At 36.8% G+C, this 26,505-nt stretch overlaps 1 protein-coding gene across 2 annotated transcripts in view; it reads left to right on the top strand.

Annotated features, from left to right (window-relative positions):
* The window catches only part of LOC101387308 (leptin receptor), a 77,072-nt gene that overhangs the window by 36,846 nt on the left and 13,721 nt on the right, over positions 1-26,505 (top strand). For both annotated transcript variants that reach the window (XM_087449347.1, XM_087449340.1), the window contains exons 6-17: positions 717-925; positions 4,864-5,009; positions 6,279-6,423; positions 12,113-12,403; positions 12,562-12,679; positions 14,923-15,122; positions 17,302-17,450; positions 18,974-19,133; positions 19,251-19,333; positions 21,577-21,793; positions 23,782-23,964; positions 25,408-25,503. In XM_087449347.1, the coding sequence (XP_087305473.1) occupies positions 717-925; positions 4,864-5,009; positions 6,279-6,423; positions 12,113-12,403; positions 12,562-12,679; positions 14,923-15,122; positions 17,302-17,450; positions 18,974-19,133; positions 19,251-19,333; positions 21,577-21,793; positions 23,782-23,964; positions 25,408-25,503 (1,997 nt within the window). The remainder of the gene's footprint in view (positions 1-716; positions 926-4,863; positions 5,010-6,278; positions 6,424-12,112; positions 12,404-12,561; positions 12,680-14,922; positions 15,123-17,301; positions 17,451-18,973; positions 19,134-19,250; positions 19,334-21,576; positions 21,794-23,781; positions 23,965-25,407; positions 25,504-26,505) is intronic.

Here is a 26,505-nt window from a genome sequence, read left to right as displayed (position 1 = left end):
TTATTAGCTATTAGCTTCTTATTTTATTACTTTCGTGGTTGCTTTAGGATTTATGATACAGATCATTAACTTATTATAGTCTAACTGACACCGTACATCTGAGTGATATTACCCCACGTCACACCTAGTATAAGAACATGACAACTGCGCACTTACTTACCTCCCCCTCCCCAAGCAGGGCGCTAGTGTCATACATTTTACTTCTACCTGTGTTATAAACCCCACACTACATGGTTATTATTTTGGCTTTAAACAGTCAATAAATATTTACCCTTTTAGTTAAATTTCATTTTTTTGTGTGGAACCAGACTTCCATATGCTCTTATTTTCTTTTTACCTGAAGGATTTCCTTAGTATTTTTATAAAGCAGGTCTGATGATGAATTCTTTTGGTTTTGGTGTGTCTGAAGGAAACCTTTATTTCATCTTTATCTTGAAAGATATTTTCGCTTGGCGTAGGGCTTTAGGATCACAATGCTTCTTTCCTTTCGGTACTTCACTGTTGCCTCACTGCCTTCTTGCCTGTGTTATTTCTAATGCCTAACCTGCTTCAGCCCTTACCTTTGTTTCTCTGATATAATGCATTTTTTTCCCGGATGCTCTTTAAGCTGGGTGTCCAGAATAGCTTACCTCAATTTGGATATTGTGTCCTACATTTTAAGTATATCCAGTACTTTCACATCTATGTTAATATTTGGTCCTCCTTTTCTCATATAGGCCTGAGGTGTTGGAAGAGTCACCTCTGGTTCCCCAGGAAGGCGGTTTTCAGATTGCTCAGTGCAACTGCAGTGTTGGTGGATGTTGTGAATGCCACGTGCCTGTGCCAGCAGCCAAACTCAACCACACTCTTCTTGTGTATTTGAAAATCACATCTGGTGGAGTAATTTTTCAGTCACCTCTAATGTCAGTTCAGCCCATAAATGTTGGTAAGTTGTACATAACAAATGATAATAGATCTAAACTTCAGTGATGCAGACAGGTAAAAAATTGCTTGCAAAATTTTTCACTAGCTTGTCTTGCTTTGACCAAGGCTGTAATGGTAAGAGTAGTACTAGGGAATGTTATGGGCAGCTTCTGGAATAATTTAGCAGTAGTATAGCTGTCTCTGCAATTGTAACTTAAATTATTTCTTGAAAACAGTTTGATTTCTTTAAATCCTGCATCTGTGTAACAGACATGTATTGTTTGGTTATCACTTTTTCCGGTCTCAGATCACTATTTCTGGAAATAAATAGAAGCTTATTTTTTACCTGAATTTATTCCTTCAATAGATATTTCTTAGAGGCTTGTGTGGATCAGCCACCAATCCGGGAGCTGGAGAAACAATGGTGAATGAGACAAAGTTGCTGCCTCCTAGAGCAGACACAGACAGTGGTGGGCAGAGAGAAACAATAAAAAAGGAAACAAGTAAATAATTTGCTGTACAAATCTGATTATAAGAAAAACTCAAATAATAGGCAATGCCCCATATTTTTAGTGCAAAGATTCCCCAAATTTTGATCAACTTGAATATATAATTACAAGTATGACTAATATAGGTAAATCTTAAAGTGTATAATTTATTAACTCAGTTTTGTGTATGTAAGTTAAATTATATATTGTATATGATACATATAATAATTATATATGATATATAATTTAACAGTGTTACTATTTTCCACTTATATTTCCTGAAACAATTATATACAAACTCTACATGCATCTTTTTGTCATTGTTTTTGACATCACTGGAGCCACTTTTCAAGGTATCTGACACAATTTTCCACACAACTTCACCTTCAATCCTTTCTAAGTTACTGGAAATATAGCACTTTTTGAATCTGCACATGACATTGTATTTTAACATTTGACATTGTATTAGGATTTTCAAATAATTTGTCCTCTAGGAATATATCTGTGATCACCACAATGTAATTACAATGACACCCAAGCAATTCGGTCATGAAGTTCTACCACAGGAAAAAAATGCAAAATCTATAAAATATCATCATCTTCTCTTTTTAAAACCATTTCTGTCTGGTGATTTTTAGAAACATTTAAAGCCAGCATTGAAGTGGGTTGTTTTTAAAAATAAAGTAGTTAAGAGAAAGTGGTATGATAGACTTTATAAGAGCCTTAAACAAATTTTTGTCTGTTTTCAGGGATAATTTTGGGGAAAAAATCATTCCTTATATTTAGGCATATAATGTCCCAAAATTTTAAGTGCCTTGAAAGAAATGGCAGGTGGTGTGATGGAGAGAATCCAGGGAAGGGGTTATTATTTCAGCTAAGGAGGTCAAAGAAGACCTCTTTTAGGAGATAGCATTTGAGCTGAATGAAGGAGAGAGAGCCATAACCACCGATCCAGAACCGAAAGTGCTCCAAGCAGGAAGAATGGCACTCACAAAGTCCCTGAGATGGAATGAGCTTGGTAGCTGGAGGAACCAAAGAGAAGGCCCTTGTGCTTAGAGTGAATGAGGGAGGAGAACGTTTGGGGGTGTTGTCAGAGAGTCATCTGGGTCCACATCTATCATAGGCCAGGGTTACAGAGTCTGGATTTTATTCTAATTGCGATGGAAGCTTTTGAATCAGGAGAGTGACATGATCAGGTTGTGCGTATGCGTGTGTGTGTGTGTGTGTGTGTGTGTGTGTGTGTGCTCTACCTGTGGTGAAGGAAATCGACGGGGAAGGGGGAAGGATAATTGCCAGAGTGGAAGCAGAGGGCTCAGAGAGGAGGCTGTTGGAACTGTCCAGTTGGCTTAGGGTTGTAGCAGTGGAGAAAGTAAAGAAATGATCAGCTTAGGGCTCTGTTTGGGAGATGTTGCCAACTGAACTTTCTAGTGGATTGGATGTGGAGCGTGAAGGACAGAGAGGAAGCAAGAATAATGCTGAGGCCTGGACCTGACTGCGTTAGTGAATGCCGGTACTAGTTACTGAGATGGGGAAATTTGGGAAGGATTAGGTGTGTGTGACACATTATGTTTGAGGTCCTTATTAGAAACCCAGGAGATGTTGAGTAGGCAGTTGGATATATAAGCCTAGGGGCAGTATATATTTAGGAGTCTCTAGCATATAGATGTTTATGGGATTGTATGAGCTCACCCATTCAGAGTTCAGTGAGAGAAAGACTGAGGAGTGATCAGAGAGAAAGAGGAGTAAAAGAGTGTGGTGGCCTGGAAGCTGAGTGGGAAAAGTATTGCAGCTACTCAGAGTGAGCTGTATGGAGTGCTGCCTGGCGATGGAGTACAATGAGTCAGGCAACTGACGCTGGATTTGGCAAAGGGTAGTGACCGTGATGAGAGCAGTTTCAGTGGACCAGGGAGGAGGAAAACCTGGGAGTAGGGAGGTTAGGGAATGGGATACAAGATGGAGAGAGTCAGTAATGCCAACCCTTCTGAGGAATGCTGCTCTGGAAGAAGTGGGTTGATGGGAGTATATCTGGGACTGGGTACATAGGAGGTCCAGGGAAAAATTTAGTTTTAGATGTCCAATTTTAAGGTGTTTTGTATGCAGATAGAAGATGTACAATAGTTTATATTTTATGATTTCACTCCTATTTGGTGTCTTTATTTTATTTTTTTTCTTTTTGGTCATGGGAACTCTGTGAATTTTACCTGTTGTTTCCAGACTTTAATGTTTAGATGTTCTTTCTTTAAAGTAACTAAAATTTGTAATATGTGACAAAGTAAAAACTTCATTAATTTGGACTAAAGGAAAAGAGAAAAACTGTATCTAAATTCCTGAAAATATAGAATGTGAAAAATATTTATGTACTATTTTATTTCTTGAAAATAAATTCCAAATCAGTAAATGTTTCAATGTAATGATTATTTCTGTTTACATAAGTAATTCCTGTTAATGGTAAAAATCTTGCAATCATAGAGATGTACAAAGAAGAAAAATGCATCATCTGTTTCCTATCATTTTGGCATTTTTCCTATTTTTAACACATATTTATACATATCCTTTTTATTTGCTAATTTTAACAAATTAGGAATCCAAGTATAGATGTCATTTAATAAAGCTTTAAAACTAATAGTATTAAACATTTTCAATATTCTTCTCCTATATGATTTTTAATGGCTGTATAGATTTCCTATATAGGGCTGAACCATAATTTATTCAATCAATCCTTTATTGTAAGATGTTTACATTGTTTCTGCAAATAATCTAAAGGTTTTGTTGTGTGCTTAGAACTACATACACAGACACATATCTCCACATATTTATATGCACAAGTGCATATATACATACATAAACACATGCATATACATATGAACCCAGAAATCATTTACCAGGTTAAACACCCCATTAGGCTAAGAAACTCCATCCCCATTTCTGGTGACAAGCCAGGGACTGCTAATGCTGTGTTTAATGCATGTAAAATATGCCTGCTGTGGGTTATTTAAGTAGGTATGCCTATATTGTTGTATTTCAAAATTAATAGATTTGCTGAATTTCACATGCGTATTTGCCTGAAATTTTGCATGTAAAATCTGTATGCATTTTTCAAATAGTGCTCTGCAAATGCTTTTTTCTTTGTTACCCACTAAGACAAGTGGGTGGCTTCAAATAAGTTTGGGAAATGCTAGGTTAAATAAACGTAAGCAGGCTTTTTTAACAGCAGCAATTCATATTTATCAAAATAACCTCATTTACTGATTGATAGTTTTTATCAATTGGGGAGAAGGAAATGAAGATTTGTGGGTTGCTATGATAAGGTACAAGGAGTAGATCCAAGATTTTGGTTTTGTAATTAGCCCTTGAATAAGGTCACCTTTTAAGTAGTTGAAAGAACAGGGTATGCTAAAAATTCATGTTGACTTCATTTTATGATTATCATAAAAATTGCTTGACTTAAAAGTGTTCTCTTTTTTTTCTTAAGTGAAGCCTGATCCTCCACTAGGTTTGCATATGGAAATTACAGACAGTGGTAATTTAAAGATTTCTTGGTCCAGCCCAACATTTTTACCATTTCAACTTCAATATCAAGTGAAATATTCAGAGAATTCAACAACAAAAATGAGAGAAGTAAGTATATTTTAGTAAATAAAAGGAAAAGTTAAGAAGCAACATAAGTGAGACCCCCTCCACTTCCCGTAGAAAACGCCCTCAGTGTATCCACGTGATGCTCCCTCGAGAGCGGTCAGTTTATTGGGCACCTCCTAGATGTCAGGAGCTGTTCTACTTGTACTAGGAGACAGTGGGACAGGATGAGAGGAGTCTGGGGGTGCTGGTGGGAAAAGGTAGGTTGTAATATTAAATGGAGGTGGGGGAAGATCTCATTGAGAAGGCAACATTTGAGCAAGGATTTGAAGGAGACGGTGATGTAAATATCTGGGGGAATTGGGCTCCAGATAGAGAAAACAGCAATTCAGAGGCCATAAGCTGGCTGAGAAGCTGGCGGGCTGGGGAGTGAGGGAGGGCAAGAGGAATGTGGATGAACCCGAGACGGGAAGGGAGAAGGAGGAGATCCTCAAGAGCCTGGGCGTGCGAGGACTTCTGCACTTCACTTGGGGAGACTAATTGTTATGTAATTTAGCGGGAAAAAACGATCTTTTTAGATTTGGGCTAATTTTTTAAAAGACTTTATTTTCTTAAAGAGCAGAATGGGAATCCTTTGTGTCGTGTGTGGGAAAAGCAGAGTTAAGGCTTCTCGGGGCTGCAGCTTTCTCAGCTGTGAAATGGAGATAATCGAATTTTAAATATAGGTGATCTGACAGTGTTTCATGTGTTCCTAACGCTTTTCACCATTTTTAGTCTGTGATGCCCCACAGTCTGTGAGGCCAGGGAGTTCAGTAGCTTTGGAGTACATCATTGGGAAACTGAATTTATTCGCTAAGCAATTCTTAGCTACTTGTAGTTTAGGTTCTAAAATTATTCAGGCCCTCCTTCTGCTACGCTTTCCTCTAGGGACGTGTATAGTTCTCTGTCCATCAGTGTTCATCGTTTCCTACCGTGTGTGCGTTATAGATGTCAGCAGTGGCTTGCAGCTTCGGCAGACTTTAGCTGTACCTCTCAGATTTTCAGAGGTCAAATATTCACGATCATTCAGTTAAAAATATCTGCTAATTGTCATTGTGATTTTTTTCTTGTACTCATGGGTTATTTAAAATTTTATTGACTAACGTGCAAACGTTTGTTATTTGGTTATTGATTTCTGTTTAGTTCCACTGTGGCCAGCTGACTACTCTGTGTGATTTTAAGTCTTTGAAATTTGTTGAGACCTGCCTGTAATCAATTTTGGTAAAGGTTCCATGTCGACTTGATGCTCTGACGTTTTCAAATAATATGTAACAGGCTGATGAGATTGTTTCGGCTACATCTGTGCTAGTGGACGGTGTGCTTCCTGGGTCTTCGTATGAGGTTCAGGTGAGGGGCAGGAGACTGGATGGGCCCGGGATCTGGAGTGACTGGAGCACCCCTCTTGTCTTTACCACTCAAGGTGGGTTTTGTGATAGTGGCTTCTACTGAGAGGGGAATGTGGTTCCTAAGTTTGCCTTTGGCATATTATAAGCATCTTAAATTTTGTGGCAGTAAACCAAAAGGAGTAACACAACATTAACTTTTAATTTAAATTTTGAACAAGTTATTTTGTTGATGAAAACTTGTGTAAGAGCTCCTAAGTGTGTGTACATCCATGCAGTATGTTGCTGAGTTATTGAGAACATAGAGTTAATATAAAAGTTCCAAATTCACAAATTCAGAACACTACCTGTATTGATTAATTACAATTGATTAATTTACATTTGAAAATCAGATATATTTATTTGACGTAAATTTCAGATAGTAAACTTTTATTTGAATATTATGCATTATATAATAAAATAATTCTTTCATTCCAGATGCTTGCTTTTTAGAATTTGCACTTTGAGTTTTCATGTTTTTAAAGTTATCTTTAACATCAGAAAAACTGCAGTTTCTTCACAATTTCCTCATGAAGATGAGGTGCAGTGTTTTGCATAGAGCCTAAGAATAGTCCTAGCACTGTCACATGCTGGGTTGTGACCACAGGAGGACACTTCATGGTCCTTTGATTGGTCGTCTGGTCTGTCAAATAGGGAAAATCATTCCTACTCAAACTCACTGGGGTTGATTATGGAGATAGCAAGTACCATGTAAAGCATTATGCAGATATTTAGCACATTTAACTAAATATGTTTATTTATTGATTACTTACTATTTCAAAAGCGTTGATTAGTCACACAGTAACTAGCATTAGTGGTTTAAGACTTTGGAGTCTGACCTAAGTTTATAGAAATCCTGGCCCCACCACTTATTTGGAAAGTTTCTTAACCTTTCTATGCCTCAATTTCCTCATCTGAGAAATAGGGATGTTTTTATATGGGTAAAATGAAATAATGCATGTTAAGTCCCTTACTTACCCTTAGAAACACTCAAGAAATAGTAGATACTAGCGTAGTTTATAAATAGACAATCTCAGTATTCAAAATCTCAAAGTAATGAGAGAGATTGACATGATACATAACTAATTGCTTAACACAAGTAAGGTTGTGAGAAGAGCTACACAAAGTGCTGAGCAACAGGAGGATTAATTCTCACTGGGAAAGTCAGGGACCTTGTGTGAGCAGATTTAGGAGACAAGGCATTCTCATCTCTATTCCTCAAGTAATCATTGAGTATCACAATGTGTGTAATATGATGCAAACAATTCAGCCTTTAGAATTTTTCTTTTTCTGAGGAAGGTTAAATCTTCTATCTTCAATTATGTTCCATTGATTAATAGGTCTTGATGACGAGCTGTGAAATATGTGGAGAGGAATGAATTAACAACATCAAATTTCAAAGACTGTCCCGTGGAGGATTTCATATGGTGGGATGGGATGAAGTGGGTGGTGGAGGAGGGCGGTTGTATAAAGGAGTGGAAGGCAGCATCCCCTACCCCCCGGAGTGGCCTGTGGGTTGCTGCCCTTATTCAACCACCTGGTGAAATGTTTCCCTTCCACGAGAAAATGGCTTCCTTCTTCACCGTTCTGCTTTTTAATTAGATCTGAAAACTTACCCTGAAGAGGAGGAAAATTCTAAAAGAATCATCATTGTTTTTAAAGTTTGAAAATAGTCAAGAGTTATACATTTATACCTTTCTAGAATAATGATTCTTAACAATGTTACATATTCAATTGGATTAAGATAAAAAATTTTAGATCAAATTTTGATCCAGTATAATATAATAGTTATCTGTGTTACCTTTCACATAAGATTCTGTTTTAGGTTGTTCAACTTAGGATTTTAGGCCTTTGTGGACATATTTTTAGTTCTATTTTACTTTTTACTAAACCCTTTTATTCTTCTGTTACTTTCCTAACTCATGTCAGTATCTGTAGGATTAAATTTGCCTGGTTTCTTAATATGTTGGATCATATTTTTATGCTTTCACATGTAAAATAATCAGATTTAGTAATATATACTGTAAAGCATATACACACACATATATATTCTCTTCCATTTGCAACTATTTAGTGTTTTGTGTACATGAAGGTAATAAAGATATGTTTTGTTGAAAAGAAACTTTGCAAATTTATTTGCTTGTACAATATCCAATGATATTACCATTAACGGCTAGCCTTCTGTTTATTCACCACAACTGTCTCTCTAGTGACTTTAGATATCCCAAACAGAAAAATCTGAAAATAAGTGAAAAGAATCCAGACAGTGAGTAAATAGCTGCCCCAAAGGGCAGACTTTGTTGATTTAGCAATGAGAGTAAAATTAGGCTTACTAATTTAAGAAACTTGGACAGCTTAGATGCCACTGAGTGGTAACAGGTGATTATTAAGGGAAAGACGGAAACTTGCCAAAAGAAAGCAGACTCAAGTCACCAGGAGTGGGGAGAAAAGCCTGTACACTGGAGTAGTTCCCAGGCACATTTGTCTATAACCGTGTCATCTGCTGTGATGAGGTCATGATGAGTGCTGAACCACAAATAAAAGGTATAATTAGGTTCATAATTCCCTACTGTATAATAATAGTAATAATAATAATAATAATAATAATAATACAGTTATAAGGTGCTTGCTGTGTTTCAGGCACTGTTCTAAGTGCTTTACATATATTGTTTTATCCTTTCAACAACCCTATGAGATAGGTACTCATTCTTCTTTTATAGACTAGGAAATTTATATATAGAGCAGTTAAGTAATTTGTAAAGGTTGATACAGCCAGAAAGTAGAGCTGACAGTCTAATTGCAAAGTTCATGTTTGTAACCACTAATAAGGAGATTAAATGCATAATGTATAATTATGCAAGATTTCTGGTAGCGCTAAAAATTGATACTCAAAGCTAGTAAGCAGTAAGCTTAATTACATAGCGTGTTTCAGTGAAACATTTCATTTCCTTCGTGATTCCTGGTAATGAGGTTTCAGTGTTGGTTAGGTTTAGGTTTGCTGAATTACCTTTGCAGCAATTCCCACCCTGGTCAGCTGAACAGCGTGCAGCAGCAAAATGTGTTTCTCCAAACTCGGGGACTTCCTATCCTTTGCCCAAAGGGATTTGAGTCATCTTCTGTTAAGTCTAATTACTTAATATTATTAGATTCTCCTCCACTGTTCACTGGTAGGTGCTATAAGGGCAGCCACCAGACAGAAACATTCTGTAAGCTTGAGGTGGTAATTTATTTAGAGTGAATTGGCACAACTGCTTTATTATTTCCAAACGCTTTGGATTTTTTTAACAGAGGTTAGCTGATGTATTGCTGCCATAGCAAACAGAATGCTAATTATCAGTACCTTTATAACCACTGCTTTTTACTCATTGACAAATTAAAGTTGTACCTACCAAGTGCAAGTTCATGAAGCATTAACTATTCCTAATCGAGGAATTCTTATGGATTCTTTTAAAATGAATTGGCTAGGTTCTTTTTCTGTAGCAGTTGGGAGGTCTTGGACTTTTAGAGGAAAACCCAGGACCGTGCCAGAACTTATGAAGTCCAAGAATATTGCAGTTATGTTTTGCTACACACTGAAAACAACTTTAGAAGTGCTGAATTCTTGTAATACCTTTATTAACTACATTCTTGTTGCTGCCAAAGAAGAGGAGAAACGTATTAGATAATTTCTACATTTCATACCTGGCAGCTCTTATAATGGGTTAGAGAAAATATCTTCCCTTTGAAGAAAAATAGGAAATCTACTCCAAGAATTAAAAAATTTATTTTCTGGAACTATACTAAAGACACAAAATTTAAAATAACTTTAATGTGTTTTGATTCATGGTTTATGTTCTTTTGAGCAATTCACTAATATTTATCAATAGAATTTCCTCTTTTAATAAAATTCATTAATATAGATCCTGCAAGCAACTTGAAGGATGTGCAACTATGACTACAACTATATACTGGGACTTTGGGGAAAAAAAAAGGAGGAGGATTGGCAATAGATGTTAGCTCAGAGCCAGTCTTCCTCAGCAAAAAGACGAGGATTAGCATGCATGTTAGCTCAGGGCTGATCTTTCTCACAAAAAACAAAACAAAACAAAAAAACCCTTCCTTAAAAAAAAATATATATATATAGATCCTGCAAAGGTATTGCTACTTGTTCATGAGAAGAAAATCATTGTTTTCTTATTTTACAAACTAAATATTGTATAATATCTCATGAGATAAAATATATATTTATATTATTTTGAAAATTAAATATTCAACATTTACCTCATATCAATTTCAATACATTTGTTCAGTAAAAATTTTACCAATAATCAGGTTTTTAATAACTTGTTTTTCTTTTTAAGCTAATATTTTAGCATTTAATCATGCTAAAATACTATGACTTTAGTCTTATTTCTCAATTAAGCCTTACTTAGGCATTCAGTTTTGAAGTGAAATGCTTTGAGCTTTTTATTATCTTTAAAATTAAAATCTTCAACTTAATTTTTGAAATCTCATTTGTGCTCTTTAAAAAACAGAATTATTCTGAGGCTTTTGAAGCAGTTCAGTAATGGGATGTGGAGTGTTTGGGAGGGGGGTTAATGCTCTCTCAGGTCTGTGCTAGGTCCTCGTGTGCCCTGAGGAATGTACCAGTGAAGCTTGATTGCCACCCTGTGTAGGGCTGTAAATCTAAGGGACTGGCTTCTGTCCAGTAATTTCATGCTGCTAACTTTTTTCCTGTTTATGCTTGACTGTAGATATAAAAGGTATGGATTGTAAATATAAAGACGTTAGAATTTGGCATGCTTTTACAGAAAAGAGAAAACTTAAATAATAAAAACCAACAAAGTTTTTTGTTTTTAGGTGTAATCCAGAAGATATGTATGAAAACAGATATTCATATTCTATCAGAAAATGGCTTACTTTAAATTATGCAATTGAAATATAGTTTTTGTAATACTCGATGGCAGAAATAATTTCTTCCTCTGTAAACAATCATTCATTTTTATCTGTTTCTAATTAAAAATATAGGCAAACTATGTTTCCAACAACAGGAGACTGAAAATGTAGTATGGAATAGTGTGTAGGCATTAAAAAATAATATTTTAGAAAAATATTGATTCCCCTTCTCCCCAACCGGAGAATACTGGCATTAAATAACTTAAAATGATATTATAGACCAATATTTAGTTTTTCTTGCTTTATATATTGGTGCGTCCTTGATTTTACGTTTCCTAACTAGTTTTCTTATTTAAAGCTTATTTCTCTACCTGCTTATTTGAAATTCCCATATATCCAGACGAGACAATAGTAACCACCATTTTTTCTTCAAGATTTTTTCTTAAAGTGATTTGATTTAAAAACTCACCCTAAGGTTTGCTGATTCTGAAAGCAGTCTGATGGAAGACGTCATTGTGGAATTAGACTATATTTCTTTTTCATTAATTTTCTGCCCATCAGTTAAGCAAGTGACAATTACTCACTAAAACACATTTTATAATGAATAAGTTTCTATGTTTAGAAAATAGTGAAGACATTAATGGAAGCTCAAATCATTTGAGAAGGGGAGTGCTTGGGACGCTAGGTAACTGTTCGTGAACAGGCGGTTACAGTTATGCAGTCTTTTAGCACACTTATTGGGGGGGGCAGTGTAATCCTGAACACATTGTGAATCTTCTTTACGTGGTGTAAATTGCTAGCATGGTGTTTTCTGTCTTCATCTCATGTCCCACGTTTCTTCCCTCATTACAGATGTCATATACTTCCCGCCTAAAATTCTGACAAGTGTTGGGTCTAACGCTTCTTTTCACTGCATCTATAAAAATGAAAACAAGATTGTTTCCTCAAAAAAGATTGTTTGGTGGATGAATTTAGCTGAGAAAATTCCTCAAAGCCAGTATAATGTTGTGGGTGACCGTGTTAGCAAAGTTACCCTTCCCAGTCTGAATGCAACCAAACCTCGAGGAAAGTTCACCTATGACGCGGTGTACTGCTGCAATGAGCGTGAATGCCACCATCGCTACGCGGAGCTGTATGTGATTGGTAAGAGTACTGCGGTGTGCTTCATTTTGTTCCACAAGATAAGTTTTTCTTATGGACCCTGTATTAGAGTCCCGTTGAAGATGTGAGGAAAATTTATTTTCATTAAACTTTTTGTGGTGTTTTTGCTTTGTATTAATATTTTAATGTGTTTTAAATAGATGTCAATATCAATATATCATGTGAAACTGATGGGTACTTAACTAAAATGACTTGCAGATGGTCAGCCAATGCAATCCAATCGCTTGTGGGAAGTACTTTGCAGTTGAGGTATCATAGGTATGTATTATTTTTGCTGTTTTATTTTTCTGTGGGTATGGTGAAATAAAAACTTCTTGTAGAAATATCGCCATCACTGTAGTCTTGTAGATTTTCTTCCTGAAAGGGGAAGGTAGAATATACTTAACTAGGAAATTTTTGAGGGATTAAATAAATTGATGATTGTTGAAAAAATTCACAGGTTGTAAAAAAATTGTAATTTGTCTTTACTTCAAATTATGTTTTCTGACAATCAATTAATTCTCCGTAGTTGCATTTTAACTATTGAATGAAATCCAAGATAAATTAGTTTCTGTACATTTTAATTTGGCTTAGAGGGTTGATGAGAGGAGAATATTGAAGATTACAGAAGGCTAATATCATTTGCTGAAGGTTAATGTTTTGGAAAAAAGTCAGAGGTGGTGGCACAAAGATTGTAAGAGAATGTATGAATGGCTTTTAGAAGTAGGTAAGATTAAAGAAAGAAATACTTAATAAGGATTAAAGTGTCCTGATAGAGTAATTTGTGCTTGTTTATTTTTACCCTCCCCTGTTTTAAAAAGAATTTAAGGCATCATCTTCCTATAGTATTCTCCTTCTCTCTGCAAAGAGTTTTATCTAAAATAGTAGCACTCTTGATTAGAAGAAGGTAGACACATTTTTATTTTTATAATATCCCATAGTAGTTTTCAAGTATTTGTACTTCTCCTAAACACCCTGTCTCAATTTGAATTTGGATTTGGACTGGGGACTTTCAGTTTGTATAACTTGTCCTCATTTATTCTTAAAATGTAAATTTTCTATTTGAAAAACAAGTCCGTTCCTCAAATACTGTGATCTGAATTCTATTCCTAATGCTACCAGTCTATTCTTTTGTAGTAGTAGAAAAAATGGGACCATTTCTCACATGAGAGTAATAGCTGTGTCATCTTACCTGATAGGAGTATTTCTAAATCCATAGAATGTTCATGTTATGCCATTGTCTTTATTTTCTTTCCATGGCATTTCACATGAAAAAGGTGTTTGTGGACGACTGTTCCATGAGCCCGAGGCCTCATTTGTCTAACTGACCTTTACAGAGGAACCGTGAAACTAGCGGCACGTACTTGGGCGAGTTTTTTGAGCTCTCTGAGCCTCCATTTCCTTGTCTGTAAAATGGAGAGAATAATAGGACTTGAAGGTTTCTGAGAGAATTATGACATGTTTCATTTAATAATAATTAAATGATATAGTTTCTCCTGATAAACATTCAGTAAATGGTTATTGCTGTCATGATGATAATGATGCTGACTGTTGGATTCCAAGTGCACTCTTACTGAGCTTCTATGTAAGGTCATGGTTCTTATTTTTCACCAGCAGATGACTCCTCATCCCTCATTGTCATTTTCCCTCACCCCCCACCACTCATTTACACACACACACACACCCCCATGATTGTAATTTCGAGGAAATAGGAAGAACAAGGTGTCACAAAAAATGGAAAATGAGAGACAGAAGAATATAGATTTTTCATTTTCTTGTAACCTCCTTACTCGTCTTCCTGTGGAAACAGTAACTGCTACTTTAGCCACTTAAATACCGTATTCAGAGCTAATAGTGGCAGAAAGGCTGTTTCAAAGAAGCGGAGAAATGCTCTGTATGTTCTGAGGTGGCGTGGTGATTGCTATGCAGTTATGAAGAAAAATTTTCTTCTCTGAGAAAATGAGTGTATTCTTGACTATATGATTCATGTGCAAATCAAGAATTGGTTTTATTTTAATTATATTGTTTTGAACTAGAAAATATTAGAACACTGTCAGTTAAGCTATATTTACTATCAATTGCATCTTCCATTTGTCATGGAATTTAATCTCTGTTTAAAATGTGAGGAATTTACCTTCCTTCCCATCTCAGGAATGCACCATTCCTACTTGTGAGCTGCACTTTTAAAATTGTGTCACTTGGGTATAATATTAGCTTAGCTTTCAAAGTGCTGTAGGTTCTACCTCTAATTGAATCCTTATCTTCTTGTTAGAGCAATGTCATTTATTTCACTTGCGTCCCCATTTAGTGTCTAATGAAATATTTAATAAGGGTTATTGTCTATTTTTATGGAAGGACGTAAGATTGTGATATAGCTGGGAATTCAAAAATGCTTTCCAATAAGAATATCTGTTTTTAAGTGGAGCAAAAACTGTCTCTTTAAACAGCAAAGCAGAATTCTCAAATATCTCACTGCTCTCATCAATGTTGTATATTAATTGAGTGTTTTTGTATCTTTTAAGGAGCAGCCTTTACTGTTCTGATGTTCCATCTGTTCATCCCGTATCTGAACCCAAAGATTGCCGTTTGCAGAGAGATGGTTTTCGTGAATGCGTGTTTCAGCCCATCTTTCTGTTATCTGGCTATACGATGTGGATTAGAATCAACCACTCTTTGGGTTCACTGGACTCTCCTCCAGCGTGTGTCGTTCCTGATTCTGTGGGTATGTCACACTGTGCTGTGTGTCTTCATTTTTATTAGCAGATTTGGATCCAGGTTGATTCAGGGTAACCGTTGTATTTTACCATTTTCTGATCACACTAGATTTAAATTTTTTTTTCCTGTTTACAGTGGAATTGAGATGACAACCAGCCTTAGAAAGTTTTACAGTTTTGATTTTATTGTAAATTATTTATAGCTCAATTTTTTAGCAATAGGAATATTTTCAGCATACAAGTCGATGAATTATATTGGTCATTGGGAATGAAATTTAGTAGTAATATTATTATAAATAATGCCCTACTTTGTGTTTTTCTCCTAATGTACTTATGAAAATATTTGGTGTTTTTAATCTAAAAGTTTAATTTGAGTATTCTGACAGTTTTTGTAATCTGAGTAATCATAACCCAAGGCTTTAATTTATGAGGCTATGTAGGGAGTAGAAGGATTCAAAATAACTAAAGTGAAGTGAAGAAGAGAAAATAGACAGGGATGATGACATCCATCATGATATTTTAAACACTCTTTTTGAAAGATATTTTGATTTCAAAGGATTAAGAGAGCCCTTGAAAAATATGATATATCCCTCCAGTATTACTGTGAAATCTTTGAGAAATGACCTATTAATGATTGTGCAGCAGAGGTAAAAGAATATCTTTTGGTGCTATATGCTATTTTATTGGGAAATTATGCCAGAAATCAATATTTGATTCATTATAATTTCAAATAATTAGTATACATCTGAATTAAAATCCACATTTTGTTAAAGGTAAGATAAAGTTATAATTTTTTGGTTTCTTTATCAATATAAAGTCCCACTTAATTGATTGCTCCTCCCCACACACACACTATTTAGTTTGGTTCCATTTTAGGTGATTTTTTTAGTAGGCAGCACTTCTCTGATACTCAATATCCCAGGATAGCAAAGACCCCTCCTACTCTCTCCGCACAAACACGCGCAGATACACCCTCACGTGTACTCTAGGACAAATGCAACATGGGTTCAGTTCTGGATGCTATCTGAATAACCCTTGATGTTATTCTCTTCGGTGCTAAAATAAGGAGTTAGAGTTGGGCTTATGTTGCCTACTTACTACTAGACAACAATGTGGAAATCCAACTCTGGGGTCCAAATGCCAGCTTGACCTCTTACTCGCCTTGTAAACCTGTAAGTGCTCCGTGACTGGTTGTCACCCATAAAGTGTGTAAAGCTGTTCATACCTCCCCAGCGTGGGTGTCGTGGGGACCACGTAAACTAGGGTGCTTCAGAGCATCCTTTCTGCAAACTAGATGTTCGTGGGCTGTATCCATATGGTATCCATATGCTCCAGTCAAGTACAATCCCAGATCTAATGTCTTAGGGTCTTTCGAATATTCATGCTTCCTTTCCTGAGGAGGAATTATCTTTCAAGAGATGAAATGGATGTCGTCTTACTAGTTGGTGAAGAGTGTCTTCCTGGCGGAGGAAGCACTGAGGCAGCATGGGAAACTGCGTGATAGTGGAGGAGTGGAGGAGTTTTGGTCGTCAGCAGTCTCAGATGTTGTTGTTGATGAAGTCCTGAGCTCGCACTTGGGCTTTGGGACTTTTAGTTCCCAAGTGCGTTGAGTTCACATATCATCTTTTACTTTTTTTTAGAGCTCTTGATATTCTGGTCATCTTTGCCTCTATTTCTGCCCTTTAAAAGTCTGTTTTTCTTAGATTATAGAGAACCAAGGCTTTACTCTGCAAGACTATCTCTGACCTTCACCTGGAAATACTTAATAGTAGATGTAGGAGAAGAGTTTGAGACTCACACGTGTGGGAATGGATGCAGTGCGTGTTTCTTGCCCTTAATTGAAGCTCTGTGTGAAGCAGAGCTTGCTGTTGATGTTGACCACGTGTTCAGTGTGGTAGCTTTTGCACGCAGAGCCAGTGGCTCAATTTCTAACCAGGTTAACTATTAACTTGCAGAGTGACAAGGACAGTGTATTGATTTTCTTTTCAATCATCCTCTCTATTTGCAAAATAGAGATAATCCCTTTCTTATGTATCACATAAAGTTGTAGGGGATCATATCCATAATGAATGAGAAAGTTTTAAGAAAGAGATACTGCCTTATAAATATATAAAGATAATGTCATAATAATGTTTTTTAAACATCATCTAAATTACTGTTGTATAATGCTGTTTTTTAAATTTCTAGTGAAACCACTGCCTCCATCCAGTGTGAAAGCAGAAATTACTGTAAAAATTGGATTATTGAAAGTATCTTGGGAAAAGCCAGTCTTTCCCGAGAATAATCTTCAGTTCCAGATTCGCTATGGTTTAAATGGAAAAGAAGTACAATGGAAGGTACCTTTTACCTGGAACTTTCTTCAGCTTGCCTCACTAAATGTTATTTCTTTTTTGTTTGTTTGTTTTGTTTTGTTTTTTTGTGGGGAAGATCAGCCCCAAACCGACATCCATGCCAATCCTCCTCTTTTTGTTGAGCAGTACTGGCCCTGGCCAACATCTGTGCCCGTCTTCCTCCACTTTTCACATGGGACGCCACCACAGCATTGCCCGACAAGCAGTGCCTCGGTGCGCGCCCGGATCCGAACCCAGGGCGTCAGCAGCGGAGCATGTGCACCCAACTGCTACGCCACGGGGCCGGCCCCTAAATGTTATTTGTTATAACTATTTAAGAATTTTATTGCATAAGATTTATTTTGTTGGCATAACAGTACATCCTCCTGTATTTTGTAGTTATTTATGTTAAATAAATTGATCTAAGTCTAACCTTTTTAAGGAATGAAATTTCCTGTAATCCGTCATTTCCCAAAGTGAGTGTTACACAACATTGGCCCCATAAAATGTGCGTTGAGAAGATTGCGTGGCTAAATACGTTTAGAAAACCCTGCATCACTGTATGTCCCTAGTGTAGAGTCACAGAATATTACATATTAAAGATTTGGAGAGTCTTTCATTAAAGAAACATTTGTGACTTTATTTCATCCTATGTTTCTCAAACTCATTTTACCAAGGAACCTTTTTTCCTCTAACATCTAATAATATTCTTTAGTACAGGTACATTCATTGGGATGCATTTTGGGAGAAGCTGCTTTTATCAAACAACCAGAATCATACCCATTGTGGCAAGTGTGCATATGATGACTTGCTGTGTCAGTTCTCTGATGGCGGCCTGCAAAGACCAAGATTCACCAGGAACCCTAATTATGTCGTTAGATCACAATGATTTCAACTGAAATGAGGGTGACAGGTTATCTGCTTATTGAGGAGACTGAATATCAGAGATTCTCTACAGAAGGCCCTATCTAACCACTGGGTTAAAGTTCTTAACAGTCTTTGTGGATAGAGGGTTAGTGGACAGAGATTAGTAATAGGGTTAAGAGAGTGTTTGGGAAGTGAGGTTGCAAGTGAACCAGTCCAAATTGTGTCATGAGAGGGAAATAATAAGATGACTAGGACAATTTTTAACCTGAAGGAGCTCATGATCCAAGCCTCATATGAGTATTTCTAAAGCCAGAAAATACAGTCAGTTCTCTCTTAATTTTGGAATAGTGTTAAGCTTTAAAGATTTTATTTATTTATTTATTTTTCCCTCCAAAGCCCCAGTAGATTGTTGTACGTCATAGTTGCACATCCTTCTAGTTGCTGTATGTGGGACGCGGCCTCAGCATGGCCGGAGAAGCAGTGCGTCGGTGCGCGCCCGGGATCCGAACCCAGGCCGCCAGCAGCAGAGCATGCGCACTTAACCGCTAAGCCACGGGGCCGGCCCAGAATAGTGTTAAGCTTTAAAACAAAATACACTTCAGGGCCCTTTACCTACATAGGTGTTCGTGACGATCATTCGAATGCTTTGACTTATTTTACAGATGTATGAGGTACATGATGCAAGATCAAAATCCACCAGTTTCCCGGTGCCAGACCTGTGTGCAGTCTATGTTGTTCAGGTGCGCTGCAGGAGGCAGGATGGACTGGGGTATTGGAGTAACTGGAGTACGCCAGCCTACACGGTTGTCATGGACGTAAGAGGTCTGCAGAGTTTTTGTAAATGTGTCTTAAAAATGCATAAGTGTGTGTTTCAAATATAACTGAAATATATGCTTTCCAAGAACACGTGTACAACTCGGGCTCCTTGTCATTATGCAGTTCCTATCAGAGGACCTGAATTTTGGAGAATAATTAATGAAGATACCACTAAAAAAGAGAAAAATGTCACCTTACTTTGGAAGGTATTTCTGCTTTTTATGTTATTCTTAAATTTTACTTTTATAGTCTTAAAAGATTTACTTCGTTGTTCCTAATCCTGACGTTAGTAATCTCCAGAAGGTTCTGCCATCCCATGTTTTCATTTCAATTTTGAGATGTGATTGCAGAGAGCTGAGATGTATAGTGAAGGGAGCACTGGCATGGAGTTAGGAGACTGTAATTCTCTTCTCAGCTTAACATATTGTAGTTACGTCAGTGCTGTTTTAGCAAAGCCACTTAGACTCTTAGCCTCAGTTTCCTCATCTGTATAAATGTAGGATTGGACTAGATGATATTTAGTGTTCCTTCAAGTCCCCAAATTCTGTTTATATTTAATCCTAAACAAAACAAACATGGCCTTCCCCATGGCCCTTGAGATATCAAGGGCATCTAAAACAAGAGATTATTCTATTTCTATGATGGCCTTAAACAATGGATATTTCCCAAACCATAGATATTCAGTCTAGCAATTTTCAAAGCATTCCCTCTCTCAAATGAATTGATTTCTATTCCAAGTGAATAAATTTTTTTGGTCAGAATTTTGAGGAGACACAAACATTCAGTCCATAGCAAACATCATTTGTCACTAGGGAATTGCACATTAAAATGACAATAAGATACTACTACATACTTATTAGAATGGCTAACATCCAAAAAACTGACAATAAATTAAATCCAAAAAACTGACTAAAAAAAGAGTGAACTTTTATTCTTTGCTGGTGGGAATGCAAAATGGTACAGCCACTTTGGAAGACAGTTTCATGGTTTCTTAGAAAGTTAAACCCAGTCTTACGATATGATCCAGCATTGCACTATTAGATATTTACCCAACTGATTTCAAAACTTGTGTCCACATAAAAACTTGCTCATGAACGTTTCTAGCAGCTTTATTCATAATCACCAAAAGCTGGAAGCAGCCAAGGTATCCTTCTATAGATGAGTGGATAAGCTAACTATAGTACTTCTATACAAATGGAATATTATTCAGTGATAAACAGAAATTGTTATAAAGCTACAAAAAGACACGGATGAATCTTAAATGCATGTTTCTAAGTGCTAGAAGCCCATCTGAAAAGGCTACATTATGGTTCTGCTTATAAGACATTCTAGAAAAAGCATAACTATAGAAATGATAAAAAGATCAGTGGTTTCCAGAGGTTTAGCTGATGGGGAAAGGTTTGAATAGGTGAAGCACAGGCTTCACCATTTTTTTATGGCGGTGAAACTATTCTGTATAATATTTTCCTGATGAGTACATAGCACTATGCCTTTGCCAAAACTGTTGGAACTTTATAGCACAAAGAGCAAACCTGAATGCATTCAAATTAAAAATAAATCATTTGGGAGGTTGGAGAATCCTAGGATGAAATCCAGACTGCAACAAGAGAATCTAACTGTATTACAAGTGTGTGAAACAACCTCGCTGAAGAAGGTGGGAGAAAAAGGTGCAGGCCTAAGTAACTTTGTAAATGAATGGATAGAGTCAAGCTTTCTTTGGGTTTACAAGGGGTGGCAGCATTTAATCTCACCTGCAACAGATAAAGGTGATGGGGGAAGTGAAGTATATTGTTATACTCTGTAGAATGGAAGAATAGAATTGGACTAGATACGTATTTTACGTTGGTATCGTCAATGACCTGGTATGATTTTTTTTTTTAACTATAGGACAGAAGTTCTGGGCTGCCATCTACACTGTCCTGATAATCTCTGTTACTTGAAGTGGCAGCATATTAGGGGAAGGGCGAACCGGTGACAAATGCTGCTGGGATTAATATAAGTGATGATTAGAATCTTTTCACTCTTTTTCGTTGCTTTGCAGAACCAGAGGGTTATTCCTTATTTGCTTTGTAGATGAGGAGACTCTCAGCTCCTGCCAGTCTTTCTTTTCACTAGAATTGGAGTGAAACTTGTTGGTGGAAATGTGTCCCATTTGCATCTACACTTCATTATCTTCAAATAACTTATTCTCTGAGTCATAAGAAAAAACCCAGATGGGGGAAAATAAGTTTCCTATGCTCCATACCCACCCAGACACCTTCCTGGAGTCGCAGTCAGAGGCAGCCTCTATCCTACCCCTCCTCCCGCTACTTCAGCTGTGAAAAAGGCAGCGTCTGCCCTGGGCTGCCCCCTGCCTGCAGTGGGAAATGTACAGTAAGAGTTCCATGAGCTCAGTTGGTATAAAAACCACTGTAGCCCTTAAAGTCACCAATTTTTGTGTTTACTCCAGCCCCTGATGAAAAATGACTCCTTGTGCAGTGTGAGAAGATATGTGGTAAAACATCATACTTCCCGCAGTGGAACGTGGTCAGAGGATGTGGGAAATCACACTCAGTTCACTTTCCTATGGACAGAGCAAGCGCATTCTGTTACAGTTCTGGCTGTCAATTCGATTGGTGCTTCTTTTGCGAATTTTAATTTAACATTCTCATGGCCTATGAGCAAAGGTAAGAAAAGGTACAGGGTAGTAAACCTGTGACCCTTTTAATATTTAATCTTTGCAAACTTCTCCCATCCTCAATGGTCTTCCAAGAAGCCTGCAATTCTCTGAATCTGAAAGGCTGTCTTTCACCTTTTCTCTCTTCTTTGTCTGAAAAATAGTAAAAGAAATTGTATGCTGAGTATGTAACACGGTCTTTGGGTTTTCAAGTGGTAGAACATTGTTGAAATGGTATAATAAGTGAGTATATTCTAGTAAATCTAATACTTAAACCTTTTGGACCAATGGAGATTGTTAGATAAACGTCTTTCTCTCTTTCTGTATAGACACACACACATATGTATGTATATATATAAAATATGTAAAAATAAATACATGTACCTGTGTGTGTTATGTATATTACATATATATGTAATAGTATGATGTTTATATGGATGCAAATAATTGCTCAGACTTGAAAATTGCCCTGTACTTCATTTAATATGAGTAATGAACCCTCTTTCATTAATTTTGATATATTTGATTAATCAGCAAATTGAAAACCACTTTCAATAGGAGTTTCTAATCTGGGTTGAATATTCAAAGTATAATTTTTTAATGGAAAATTAAAATTTCCTGCACCTCTACCGATCTATAAAGGCCTTTCCAAGTGTTACCTCCTCCATGAAGTCTTTGCTTATGGCCTTAGTTAGATATGTCCTATTCTTTCTTTAAGTCTCACAGTGTTTTCTCCCTTTCTTAAGGTATTTTATATCCTGCCTTATATTGTGATTACTTTTTTTTTTTTTTTGATGAGGAAGATTCGCCCTGAGCTGACACCCGTTGCCAATTTTCCTCTTTTTTTTTTTTCTTGCTTGAGGAAGATTAGCCATGAGCTAACATCTGTGCCAGTCTTCCTCTATTTTGTATGCAGGATGCCTCCACAGCATGGCTGATGAGTGGAGTAGGTCCGAACCTGGGATCCGAACCCGTGAACCTGGGCCGCCAAAGCAGAGCTCGTGAAACCTGAACCACTCGGCCACAGGGCCGGCCCCTTATGATTACTTTTGTACGTATAGTGTAAGCTTCATGTAAGTTCCACAGCACCTAGCACAGTGTTTTACACTTAAAATATTTTCGATGTATATGTTCTAGAAATATTTATTGAATGCTGCACTGTGCTAGGTGCTGGAAATTTCAACATAAGAAAAACTATAATGGTCTCAGCATTCTGAGTCCAATAGGTGAGACAGACATTAATTGAATAATCGTAAATTGAATTCCCATTTACAAACCGAGATAAGTGTCCTCAGGAAAGGAATATAATTTTATGAAAGAAAAGGAAATAAGAACCTGACCTGGTATTGAGGGTCAGAGAAGCTTTTTTGTGGAAGTAGCATAGGAATTAAACTTCCCCAAATGTGGGGAGGTGAGCATTGGCTCCTGAGGGAGGAACAATCTGACGAAAAGTCCTCATGGCGCAGGGGGGCGGCGTGAAGGAAGAGCAGGCTGTCTCTGGTGTAGAAAATCCTGACAGGCTGAGAGGCGGGCTGACGCCTGGCCTCGGGGCCTTGGAGACGTGACAGGAATTTCATCCTCACGCGTGGAAATCCACGGAGGCTTTTCAGTGGGACTCTGCAGAGGGCGTTAAGATGATCACATTGGTGCTTTGGAAGCATGACTCCATCAGGGGGAGAGAAGAGTTTGGAGGGAATTAGGATGATTAATAGGCTTCTGCAGTATTCCAGTGGAGAACACGTTTTTGGCTATATCCCCAAATCCCTTTTTTAGATTTTGGGTAGAATCTTGTTTCTCCTCAATAGCATATATTCCCACGTCTCTCTGCTCATATGACTCTTGTAATACAAAAATAATTACCATGTCTTATATTTATTTGTGTAAATGTCTGCCTTCTCTTCCTTCTCCCTTTTTCCAGTGGCTCTATGTTCCTCAATGGTATTAGGAGATTTTCATTAATTTTGAATTTAATAGTAAATTTTCTTCTTTCCCCCTCAGTAAATACCGTGCAGTCACTCCGTGCTTATCCTTTAAACAGCAGTTGTGTGATTCTTTCCTGGACCCTAGCAACCAGTGATTACAACCTGGTTTCTTTTATTATTGAATGGAAAATTCTCAATGAAGACAGTGACATCAAATGGCTTAGAGTCCCTTCATCTGTTAAGAAGTATTATATCCATGGTAAGTTTACTGTCTTTTAGTAGGTTTATCTTATGGATTAGTGTGATACTACATACTATTAATTCAAATAACATAGCCAATTAATGAAAACTTCGAAAGTACAGATGATACTACCATCTTAATACCTGTAATTTTATCACCTTACCACAAACATTGAGTTCTATTTCATTTGATCCTGTTGCATATAAATATTTTACACAGTTGTAGTCATATCATCTACCACTTTTCTTCTGATTTATTTCTTTGATATATCCCAAGCATGTTTCTATTTTTCACTAATCCTTTAGCCATTATTTTTAATGATATAGCATTTTGTTCCAAAATCTACTCAAGCTATTTATTTGAGAACATTTGTGTTGCTTCCAACTTTGCCTTTTTTTAAACCATTTTTTAATGGCTTTTGATATCTACTGCCAAGTTGTTTTCCCAAACTGTGTACCAACTTATAATGCCAGTAGCGATGAGTGGGAAGGCCAGGCTGAAAGTCTGAGGATCTGGGACAAGCATGAACTCCCAGAAGTAGACCACCTGCCCTGGGAAGTGATTAAAGTACAAAGTCAAAGTGCACAATACAACATCTCCACGTCTGGTGAGGTTTAAGTAGAGAAGCTTGGGATTGCCATGATCTTATTATAAAAATATCATCCCAAAGACTCACACTTTTATTTCATTCCAAAGACCTAGAATTTAGCATCAGGGTAAATAGAAACAAATTATTGATAGAGAACTAAATTCAGGTCATTACCACTGTTGTCCAGGTGGTAACTCTCTGTGCTTTTCTTTAAACCATGTGCATATAGAATTTAGGCTTCAAAGAGATTTATCCCTTGTGGAATAATTTATATATATTACTATTATCATTGTAATATGATAGATCACCAATAGATTCATTTTGAGCTTTGCTGTGGAGATGGTCATCCTCCATGGATCTAGACGCTGAATAGTGCAAGGGGACTCCTGGTCCCCACCCCCATCTTCTTTGCATAGGATTTCATAAGACTTTAGTCTCCCGGCTGCCTTGAATGGGGAAAGTAAGCTAAGTTCCCGTGTAAAGGGAATATTGCTGGCTTTGGGGACATGGGAGAGGAGGTGAAGCATGTTGTCCTGGATGGGGAGATAGAACAACTCATACATCCTGAACTTGAACAGCTTGGCTATCACTGGAACTTACCTTTGAAAAGTTGTAGTCTTCTATCTCTGGACAAGATTTTTAAAAATTATTTATAAAAAATTATTTGTAAATTTGTAAATTATTGTCATTACTAGGAGAATTTGGAGTGCTTAGGTTGTTTTTGAAACTCCTTTAATCATCAATTTCAGTCCATAAATAACATCTAATTACAATGTTTAGAAATATAGGAGAGTCACTTAAGAATTTTTTTACATAGATTTCATTTATATTACCTCAGTAAGAATGACCTTTTAATATATTTTTCTCCTCAGATCATTTTATCCCCATTGAGAAGTATCAGTTCAGTCTTTACCCAATATTTATGGAAGGAGTGGGGAAACCGAAGATAATTAATGGTTTTACCCAAGGTAAAAATTTTCCTTTTAGTTTCTTTTTATACAGATGTGTGGTTTTCTATTTAGTCAGCGGTAATGTTGCCATCTGATTATTCTCTTTCTGGTGGAATCATGGGAGAGTCCAGAGTCTTATGTAGATGTGTCATGGGGTGATTGCGGTGAGGGTACGTGGTTCCGTGGTGGTAGTGAGAAGGAGAATGATCAGGCATGGTTTGAATTCTTGTGTTGGTAAGTAAAATTTTCAGTCTAAATTGGGTAAAAAGTTGATGGAAACAAACTAAAGAGAAACACACAGCTATACAATAAAATACATCATCAGAGAGATTAATTGGAAAAATATTAATTTTCTGTATAATTCATATAAATGCACCTACCCAAAACAATATGTTTGGGGCATATATTTGTAAGTCTTTAAATTTTAATCAGTATTCTAAAGGAAGTATTTTTTTCCTCTAAAAGTAAAACTGGAGAGATAGTTATAAACATAGGTTCCCCGGGCCTCTTATATTTCTGATTTATTTTACCATACTTGGAGTATCAACAATTTGCTATTACTTTTCAAATTGTCTTCAAAACCAAGCATCTCAATAATGAAATTTCAAAAGAGAAACATTTTCCTGGTTTTGGAATTAAAATGACTATAAAAATTCATTCATGTGTTATTCAACAAATATCTACTGAGCTCTGTTCTAATAGAAGCACTGGGGATTGAACCATGACCATCAGTCTCTGCCCAAGTGGAGCTTAACCTCCAGGACTCGAAGGGGAGTGACAGACAATAAACAAATCATGTATGAGATAATGTCAGATAGAAATAAGTGCTATGAAGCAAAATAAAATTAAGATGAAGGGATAGGGTTAAAATGTGGGCTTTAGTTAGGATGGCCAAAGTGGGTCTTTTTCTCTGAGCAGGTGATGTTGGAGTAGAGCCCTGTGAGGACAAAGGGGAAGAGCGTTTCAGCAAAGGGGTAGCAAGTGCAAAGGCCCTGGGGAGTGAGTGGGCTTGGTGGTTCC

Source organism: Ceratotherium simum, chromosome 2 (genome assembly GCF_057802395.1).
Source record: "Ceratotherium simum simum isolate JZ-2026a chromosome 2, ASM5780239v1, whole genome shotgun sequence".
Taxonomy (NCBI): domain Eukaryota; kingdom Metazoa; phylum Chordata; class Mammalia; order Perissodactyla; family Rhinocerotidae; genus Ceratotherium; species Ceratotherium simum.
The sequence above is the reverse complement of the archived record's forward strand: the minus strand, read 5'-3'. Positions and strand labels throughout refer to the sequence as shown.